General features: G+C 40.1%; 1 protein-coding gene across 2 annotated transcripts; it reads left to right on the top strand.

Annotated features, from left to right (window-relative positions):
* Nucleotides 1–718: 718 nt before the first annotated feature.
* hyal1 (hyaluronidase 1) lies at nt 719–7827 on the top strand. Of its 2 annotated transcripts, none has more exons than XM_069690780.1 (4): nt 719–804; nt 1122–2032; nt 2122–2211; nt 5504–7827. In XM_069690780.1, the coding sequence occupies exons 2-4, from the start codon at nt 1124–1126 to the stop codon at nt 5828–5830; spliced, it is 1326 nt and encodes a 441-aa protein (XP_069546881.1). In that variant the 5' UTR covers nt 719–804; nt 1122–1123; the 3' UTR covers nt 5831–7827. The 2 variants fall into 2 exon arrangements, with proteins under 2 accessions (XP_069546881.1, XP_069546882.1); XM_069690781.1 differs by lacking the exon at nt 719–804 and adding an exon at nt 968–994.
* The last annotated feature ends 2552 nt before the right edge of the window (nt 7828–10379 follow it).

Here is a 10379-nt window from a genome sequence, read left to right as displayed (position 1 = left end):
TGGATTCTTTGTATGATCAACTGTATTACTGAAATAGATGCCTCTCATTTGTAAACGCTGTTTTCTCAAATTTGTGTCAAAGTGAATAAACTTCTTTTTCAAGCTTCTTGTGTACTTTCATGAAAGGTTTGCAGAAGTGGAGTTGGATACCAAATGTTTTTGCACAATCTTCTCCGCATCAAAGGAAGTATTAAAGTTAAATATTGGTTTTATTGTAATACAATTATGCTTTTGTTGTCTGCAGTAATTAAAAAAACAAGCTTCTGGGTGAAACCTCAGTGACTCACCATTGGCCAGGGGAGTCCAAGCCAGCGAGTCCTCAGGGAGGGACCCACTTTTTCAGGCTGCAGCCTCATACCCCTTCCCCATGTAATTGTAGGGTGGCGTTAACCAAGAGTTATTTTTTACTACTTTTAAGAGCTGAGCAAAGCCTTCATTTAAATTTGGAGGAGGAAGACTTCATTATGGCTTTGCTTGACAGTCATTTAGAAAGGAACTGTGGAGCCTTCCCAGATTTCCTCAGTTAACTGTTTATTTTTAGCTAAGTTCTTTTTTTTGTATTTAAACAAATTAAAAACTAAGCTAGACATGATGACGTGATGTTTTAACTTGTCTGTCACTTTAAATCTGCTTGCTCCACAAAATTATTTGCATGTCTCTTATTACTGGTTGGTAGAAATCTTTCGGATTGGTTGTCTTTTTGCTTCCTTCCTCTTTTCCTACGTACTATCCTGATCATGAGACTTTTGGTCACATGACCGCACCCACACCACACACTAAAATCCCTCTCCATTTGTAAACTAGGTAAGTCAGTGTTTGTAAGTTTGCTTTAAGTTTAAATTTCACACAATATGTATGTCATAGCTTGTTATTTTTGTCCAATGTAGCTACATAGCAACCTGTGTGATTATCTGGAAAAAAATTGGAGCACTGAAAGATGCAGAAAGCAACATATTTGTTCAAAAGTCTAACTTCTTGGTTTTGAATGTAGATTGTGAGAACTGAAAGACCTTGTTTGATTTGAATTTTGATCTTGTAACACAACTGAAAACACTTTAAAGATAAAATGCTATTTTGCAATTTCCTCTTTCCCAACAAAGCTGTCTGTTCCTTCTTTTCAGAGATGAGGTCCTTTCATACTGAGGGGCTGCTGCTCTTTAATCTGGTCAGTCTCGTCTCTGGATTGCAGTTTGCGACATCATCTTTTTCCCGGGTGCCTTTCCTCACTGTGTGGAACGCCCCCACTGCCAACTGCCTCTCTCAGTATGGCGTGGACCTTGACCTGGGGATGTTCAACATTGTCCAGAACCAGAACCAAACCTTCATGGGTGACAACATAACCATCTTTTATGCGGAAAAGCTGGGTCTGTATCCGAGGTACTCCAATCAAGGAGAGGCCATTAACGGCGGGGTGCCACAGAACAGCAGCCTCAATGAACACCTCAGAGTTGCCAGAAAAAATATCCATACCTTTATCCCTGACAGGGATTTCCAGGGCTTGGCTGTGGTGGATTGGGAGAGTTGGAGACCCTTATGGGAGAGAAACTGGGACAGTAAGGAGGTGTACTGGAAGGGGTCAAGAGCAGTAGTGAGGTCGATGCATCCAGACTGGAGCCCCGCTCAGGTAGACGCTGAAGCACTGGTGGAGTTTGAGGGAGCTGGGAGGGAATTCATGGAGGAAACTGTGAAACTGGGGCTCGATGCAAGACCAAATGGCTTGTGGGGTTATTATGGCTTCCCCAACTGCTACAACTACTACAATGACAAAAGCTTTAACTACACAGGGGAGTGTCCAGCTGTAGAGATGAAAAGGAATGACAAGCTGCTCTGGCTGTGGAGCGCCTCCTCCGCTCTGTATCCTGACATCTACCTCAGCCTCGAGCTGCGAGGCCTCGACAAAGAAGTGCGCCTCTACGCTCACCACCGAATCCTGGAGGCCATGAGAGCAGGCGCTCAGGGGACTCCATCAGCACTGCCTGTGTTCCCCTACGCTCGCATTGTCTACACCTACACGTTAGATTTCCTCTCTCAGGCAAGTAGCAGATTTTTGAACTTAAAATGTTTTTTTATTGTCATGATTCGGTACGAACATTGTGCTCACCTTTTGTTTTTGGCCTTCAGGAGCACCTGGTCTACACTATCGGAGAGACTGCTGCATTAGGATCTGCAGGGGTGGTGCTTTGGGGTGACCACACCTTTTCCAAATCTCAGGTACAATAACAGATTTGTCCAGTATCTCATTGGTTGGACTACTGAAACTGTGCACACGGTATCTTTTGATAGTACTGTGAGCCTGATTTAAGCCGTCATAGACATTTTTTGGCAAACTTGTCTATATTAAGACCACTATCTGACAAAAGGAACTTTAGCTGACGGACGTCGGGTATTTTTAGGTCAACACTAGACAGATATTGAGAAGAGATTTCAATACACTTGTTGTCATGCTTTTGCTTTGTAGTGTTGCTGTTTTACTTTGTGAACACTCTGTGTTACTTCCTCTTATGCATTTCCTGTCATTGGGATTGCCTCCCCCATCTTCATTTGTCTCATCTGTCCCTAATTGTCCTCCTTTCCCATGTGTATTTAGTCTCTGTGTTCCCCTCTTTCAGCATCAGTTCACTGTGTCTGTTTCTTTGTCCATGTCTGCCACTGGGATAATTTCTGCTTTATGTTTCAGTCTCCATGAAAGTTTTACTCTTAGTTTAGATTCTTCCTGTTCTACGTTTTGCTCGGTGCATTTTGCCTCCGGTCTCATGTGGATGGGCTCTCTCTCTCTCTCTCTCTCTATTCCTGCGAACCGCTGGTTTTGAAGATTTTCAAATATGCAGTCTGTTATTTGAAAATGGTTATTCAACCTATTTTTTTTTTCTATTGCCAGATTAAACATTGACTATAGCCTACTGTAAATGTATATGTTTTGGATTTATGTTCATGTATGTTCCTGTAATTTTCTTTTCTAAAAGATGTTCTAAAAAGATTCAATTAATGATTTGTACACTTTGGAGGAGTTTTGCATACAAGTTTGGTAGATATACACGTTAGTCTGCACCTGAGCACTCTGTGTTCACAAAATTAGAAATGTATTTAAAAACAACAACAACAACAACACCATGATCCCCTCAGGTGAACTATATTGTCCCAGTATGTTTTAACTTGTTTTTTTTCACTGTGTCTTTGAATTTTTATTTGGTTTGGTATTCTTTTTAAATATATACTCATTATATGGTTTTATTTTTAAAAAGCCTCACTAATTCTCTGCATAGCTGGACTCTGTGGTTTTTAGCAAATACAGTGGGTATGGAAAGTATTCAGACCCCTTTAAATTTTTCACTCTTTGTTTCATTGCAGCCATTTGCTAAAATCAAAAAAGTTCATTTTATTTCTCATTAATGTACACTCAACACCCCATCTTGACAGAAAAAAACAGAAATGTAGAAATTTGTGCAAATTTATTAAAAAAGAAAAACTGAAATATCACATGGTCATAAGTATTCAGACCCTTTGCTCAGTATTGAGTAGAAGCACCCTTTTGAGCTAGTACAGCCATGAGTCTTCTTGGGAATGATGCAACAAGCTTTTCACACCTGGATTTGGGGATCCTCTGCCATTCTTCCTTGCAGATCCTCTCCAGTTCCGTCAGGTTGGATGGTGAACGTTGGTGGACAGCCATTTTCAGGTCTCTCCAGAGATGCTCAATTGGGTTTAGGTCAGGGCTCTGGCTGGGCCAGTCAAGAGTGGTCACAGAGTTGTTCCGAAGCCACTCCTTTGTTATTTTAGCTGTGTGCTTAGGGTCATTGTCTTGTTGGAAGGTGAACCTTTGGCCCAGTCTGAGGTCCAGAGCACTCTGGAAGAGGTTTTCTTCCAGGATATCTCTGTACTTGGCCGCATTCATCTTTCCTTCAATTGCAACCAGTCATCCTGTCCCTGCAGCTGAAAAACACCCCCATAGCATGATGCTGCCACCACCATGTTTCACTGTTGGGATTGTATTGGGCAAGTGATGAGCAGTGCCTGGTTTTCTCCACACATACCGCTTAGAATTAACGCCAAAAAGTTCAATCTTGGTCTCATCAGACCAGAGAATCTTATTTTTCATAGTCTGGGAGTCCTTCATGTGTTTTTTGGCAAACCCTATGCGGGCTTTCATATGTCTTGCACTGAGGAGAGGCTTCCGTCAGGCCACTCTGCCACAAAGCCCCGACTGGTGGAGGGCTGCAGTGATAGTTGACTTTGTGGAACTTTCTCCCATCTCCCTACTGCATCTCTGGAGCTCAGCCACAGTGATCTTTGGGTTCTTCTTTACCTCTCTCACCAAGGCTCTTCTCCCACGATTGCTCAGTTTGGCTGGACGGCCAGGTCTAGGAAGAGTTCTGGTCGTCCCAAACTTCTTCCATTTAAGGATTATGGAGGCCACTGTGCTCTTAGGAACCTTGAGTGCTGCAGAAATTATTTTGTAACCTTGGCCAGATCTGTGCCTTGCCACAACTCTGTCTCTGAGCTCCTTGGACAGTTCCTTCGACCTCATGATTCTCATTTGCTCTGACATGCACTGTGAGCTGTAAGGTCTTATATAGACAGGTGTGTGCCTTTCCTAATCAAGTCCAATCAGTTTAATTAAACACAGCTGGACTCCAATGAAGGAGTAGAACCATCTCAAGGAGGATCAGAAGAAATGGACAGCATGTGAGTTAAATATGAGTGTTACAGCAAAGGGTCTGAATACTTATGACCATGTGATATTTCAGTTTTTCTTTTTTAATAAATTTGCACAAATTTCTACATTTTTGTTTTTTTCTGTCAAGATGGGGTGCTGAGTGTACATTAATGAGAAATAAAATGAACTTTTTTGATTTTAGCAAATGGCTGCAATGAAACAAAGAGTGAAAAATGTAAAGGGGTCTGAATACTTTCCATACCCACTGTATTGCTCAAACAGGAACAAAGCGGGTATGTGGTGGAGACTGCAGATTAAAAATATTTATGGTAGCAGGATGATGTTTGTGAGACTGAGTCATAATAACCTACAGTGCTTGTGTTCATGGTAATGAAAGAACATGCCACCCAATGTGGCTCATTGTTGTGTTTTTGAACAGCAGCAGATATCTTTTTTTAGCTACATGGATCAAATGATGTCGGGTATGGGCTTTTTAAAGAATAATAGCAAAAATGTATAATATCACCAGATTCATTCACAAACAACTACTGGGGAGTGAGAGTGTGCAACGTCTGTCAGACTTGCGGTATAATTTGAAGGTGGCTTCTCTGCAGATGGCTGTTGCTCAGACCACTGAAGACATCTTGAATTGGCTTGTTATAATTATTCCTTGCTGTGGAGCAAAGTTGCATGACATCTGACCTTCTGGGAAATTAATCATGATATCAGCTGTTTTCATCCATACGAGTAATGATCAATATTTCAGTGAAAAAAAGTTGTGTAAAAGCTTTTTTTTTTTTTTGACACATCCTCCGCAGTTTATGTTTATTGTCTGCTGTTTCTTTTCAGGCGACCTGTGACGCTGTCAAATCTTACATCGATGAGACTCTGGGTCCTTACCTGGTTAATGTAACATCAGCGGCTCTTCTCTGCAGCCAGACCATATGTTCTTCTCAGGGAAGGTGCCAGAGGAGGGACCCCAAATCAAGAGCCTACCTCCACCTCAACCCTGCAGAGTGGAAGGTGGTGTCTGAGAAGACGCCAGAGGGAAGGAAGAACTACAGAGTCTTAGGACAGATGCGGCCACGTCAGGTAAAAGTAATGAAGTCTGAGTTTCAGTGCAAGTGTTACCCCGGGTGGGATGGTAAGAGCTGCTCCGAGCCAAATCAGGGATGAGACTTTTCTTGAACGAGCCAGCAGCAAAGTGGGGAAATAATCAACTCTGATGAGATCTCTTATTAATGTAAATTTGTGGATGTTTAACCAATGTTGTTTACAATGTATTCAATATAAACAGCGAATTTATTTTAATACATTTTATATTTGTTTTTTGATAAAAATGTGTCAAATTTTGACTGTTTAAGTGAAGGTTTTCATGGGAAAAAACAAACAAGTGTTCAAAGCAGAGAATTATGTCTTCAAACATTTCAGGAAGGATGGTAATGTTAATTTCAGTAGACCTTTTTCACAGCAGACATATTGACTCTTTATATGCTGCGTTGGGATTGCTTACTTGTCCACTATATAGCACACTATATAGTGGACACTATATAGTGGACAAGTGGCCAATCAGCGTTGATTTTGTTCACTATATAGTACACTATGTAGCAATAGCAAAAAACACACAGGTAGAACGACTAACATTAATGATGACACTGCTCCACAATGTACAATACCAAAACCCAGACCTACATCACCTACTGTAATAATGAAATAAAGCCATCATTAATGTTATTATTTACACCCGTGCTTTTCCTGTTTTGCGCTGTCAAAATGTCTGCTTCGAAAAAAGTCTTTATTATTATGTTGGTGATTTTAGTTTTAAAGTAAAGACAACTTAATTTGCAAAAAAAAAAAAAAAAAATCCTGTTTTCAAGGTGATGCCAAGGCAACTAGATGTAAAAAGTAACTAAGTACATTTACTCAGGGACTGTACTTAAGTAAAGTACTTGTATTTAACATTCAAAGTTACTTTGCAGATTTGGGCTCTTTCATATAAAATATACAATCAGCCAGTAAATTATGATTTATTTCTATAAAGATTGATCTACCCATATAGTATTTTAACTGACTCTACAGTGACTATATACATTTTAAAAGCCATTTTACCTCGGGAGTACTTTTACTTTTGATACTTTAAGTACATTTCACTGATAATACTTTTGTACTTGAGTACAATTTTGACTGTAGCTGGTAATGGACGTTTTTATGGTCAATATTGTTAGTTTTACTAAAGGGAAGCGTCTGAACATTTCTTGTTCCACTGTGATTTAATAATCGTTGAGTATAAATAAAATGTATGCTGGAATTTTAGTTGTCAATGAAACACCACTTGCCTTGTATGCTGAGTTTTTCCATGTTATTTCTAACCAGTAGGTGGTGTTGTTGGACAGCTAATTAGAAGAAAGGCACTGCACATCAAGGTCAGAACTCTGGGTGCATGTAATCACAGGGAGAGACAAATAACTGCAGAGGAAAAGCCATATTTGACTCATTATGTAAGATTCTGATAACTCGTACCCCAAATCTGCAGCAGCCAGAGTGTCTACCGTGAATTCAACCCACAATAACGCAGGACCAAGGGAGCAAAGAGAGCATAAAGTGACCTTGATTGATTTACAAGTGGCATGTAAAATGTTGTCTTATCTGATAAACCCCACTGCTAAACTGTTGTCGTTGATAGTAATTCCCCTCCTCTGTCCCCCGAGGCTCGGCGCACTTGAAGAACTGATTCCCACAAGGCCCTGCTGTTTCCTACTTCCGGCTTTATCATAACTGGTCGGATTGTGAGGAAATGAGGAGGAGATAAGCTCTTTTTTTAAAAGTGGTGGTGAGATATCTGTAGCCAATGCTTTTAAAAAAGTAGTTTGGTCTTAAGAGTTCATTGTGCATGAGTTTTCTGAATAAGATAAGCTGCTCTGCTGTTTTTCAAAGACCAAGGACAAAATCTAATGTGTGTGTGTATATATATATATATATATATATATATATATATATATATATATATATCTTAAACACTATGTTTACCTGTAGTTACTTGACAAGAGGGCTCTTGCACTGATTGACATTCAGTGCTGCTTGACAGTCTGTTTATCATTATTATTGTTATTTTCTTCAACCTGGCAAACAAAAATTCACATTCCACTGTCCAAATAAAGAAAATTATAGCCTGATGTTGATTTTAATAAGCTTGTTTTTTCCAAGTGTGTTTGTTTAAAATATAAAAAAACACTAGGCTACAATATTGCAGTTAAACTTGAAATTTAGACCACGAAACCTTGCACTTATACATTTTACATCAGTTTGACCTCAAGTGTGGTATTATGTCACGACATTGAGTTTTATGCATTTAAAGCAGCCTTTTTTAAATGACAGCACAAACGTGGAAATGACCTCTCAGTGTGTGTACGTTAATGAAGGACATTCTGATCTGTTTATCTGCTTCGAGTGGGCGTCTCCTTTCCCCCATCCCGTGTCAGGTCTTGCAGGCCTTCTATTTCTCTATCCTCTCATCTCTGCATTTCTTCATTTTGGCGTCTCGCTCTGTCACCCCTCCATGGTCACGTCTCCCCTTTCCCTGCTGCTCGGTCTACAGATCGTCTTGCCCGCTCTTAGTTTAATAACTGTTTTGTCACGCTCTGTGTCTGTCCTTCAGAGGAGTTGACTCTGATCAGGTTTCTTAAAGATCTGATGCACACTTGTTTACATGATTTATGTGTGTGTATGTCACCCCAGCCACAGTGTTGTGCATTGATCAGGCTATTGAATGCAGGAGACCTGTCTTGAAATGGTGACTTAAAGGAATAGTTCACCATTTTCAAGAGTACACCTGTCTCGCTGACAATACATTTGGGAACCCATCGGCTATCTGTTGTGTGACGATGACTTAGCCTTCGGAGGCAAAAGCCAATATTTCAGTGGTTCTGGTGTAGCCAGTGGATATCCAACCCTTCATCTTCCATGCACTGTTCATTGTTTATAGTCTTTTTGCAACTCAGTAGGTGTGAATGAAGTCTACAACTGGATTGTTTCTTAAGTTGCCATTTAACACTTTGTTCTACTGGTTTAAACCAACAAAACAAAACAAAAAAAGTTGGAGGGTTCCAAGTTGCATTTCAGCCAATGCATTTGGCCTCTTGTGTCTCTATAAGGACTGTTAACCTGCATGCAACCAAAACCCACTCAAACATGATTGGTCAATAATAGGCTATATAGACTGCAATTGGAAACCACAATATTTCTGGCACTAAAACTTTGGAAGTTGGTTTGGATGGATGGGTCAACAAAACATCTGTTCTTTTCACAGTCACACTGGTATCTTTTAATTTTGACTGCAGTTGTTCCACGACTTTAACCAAGTGGTTACTTTTGTATGTATGATGATGAAGGTTCCCTACCAAAGTAGTTTTTCTAACCAGATCATGATCATTCCCTGTCACTCACCAAGTGTTTTATGGGCTAAAACCAAGCCAAACCTAAAACTATAGCACTGTAAGTTCAGAATTCGGCTTAAAACACCATTTTTATACGGTCAAACCTGGCATCAGATCTATAAAAATGTTCATTCTGAAGTTAATTTGGAGGACTTGTGGTTGACTGCTTCTTTTTTTTTAGTAGCATTGACTTGTTTGAACCTCAGATGGTTTTTGTGCAGATTAAACAAACAAGATGTAGCTGTTCTTCTGTTTGAAGTCTTTTTCACTTTATTCCTTTCGTGAAAGCTCTTAAGAACATTCAGCTTTTTATCATAACATGTTAAAAAGCAGCACACAATCTTTTGTATGTATTTGGCAAATGGCACCTTTTTGTATGAACTGAAATTGGTCATATTTCAAATTAACAGCAGCTGATTGTAAGAGTAACAGCTGATGTAAAAGTAGTCTTTGAATAACATGTTATCTCATTTCCATATAAGTGAATAAAATCAGAGCAGTAAATTGAGACTTGAAATACAGACGTAAAAAGGAAAAGAGAGGTGGGCAGGTCACAGCGCCCTATTTCTTAAATGGAGCTCTGATATCTCGACACATAGAAGCTGCTTGTCAACTAGCTGAATCTCTACCAGGCCTCATCCTGCAGTCGTGTGTTTCATGCTGAAGGCACAGCAGCTGGTTATGGTGATCGATATATTTGCACATAAATTAGTGTAAGGAAAAAGATCATTGGTATGTACAGCAACAACTGATCCCTGTGTGTGTTTTATGTCATTGTGTGTAGAGTGTAATGCGTGTGCACGTGTGTGTGTGTGTTATTGCCGTTGAGGATTTGCTTTCTCTGCTGTTTGCCTCCTGATGAGAGGTGACCTGACAGATTGTCACATGTGACTTATCGTGCGATAGGCAGCCCTGTGCTCAACCCCAGCCCTCGCCCCACAAGACCCCATCAGAGCTCAGAGAATATCGTTTAGGAGAGAGATAAAACTCAAATTCACACACTGACTATACAAAGGTGGCTCCTGCCAAAGTCGCACAATAACTGTGTGTGCCCAGGAACCATTCAGGTGGAAAATTACACCGCCCAATCAATCGCTAATAGAAAGTTTTTCCTTTGGTCGAGGCCAATCAAAACCTCACAATGTGCCTTCTCCTTGAAACAACGGCCAATCGGTTCCTCACAGTGCTTGTCGCTGTCATGTTTATCCTGATGAAATGTAATTATTCCCTGTTTTCATGGACACATATTGATGACACTAGTTAGTGATGAATGATGATGATAAATAAATGCA

The sequence above is a fragment of the Brachyistius frenatus genome, unplaced genomic scaffold, assembly GCF_029030835.1.
Source record: "Brachyistius frenatus isolate BFR_SWC_R1_liver_20210118 unplaced genomic scaffold, ASM2903083v1 Contig_10, whole genome shotgun sequence".
Classification (NCBI taxonomy): Eukaryota; Metazoa; Chordata; class Actinopteri; family Embiotocidae; genus Brachyistius; species Brachyistius frenatus.
This window is presented reverse-complemented; position numbering and strand designations above follow the sequence as displayed.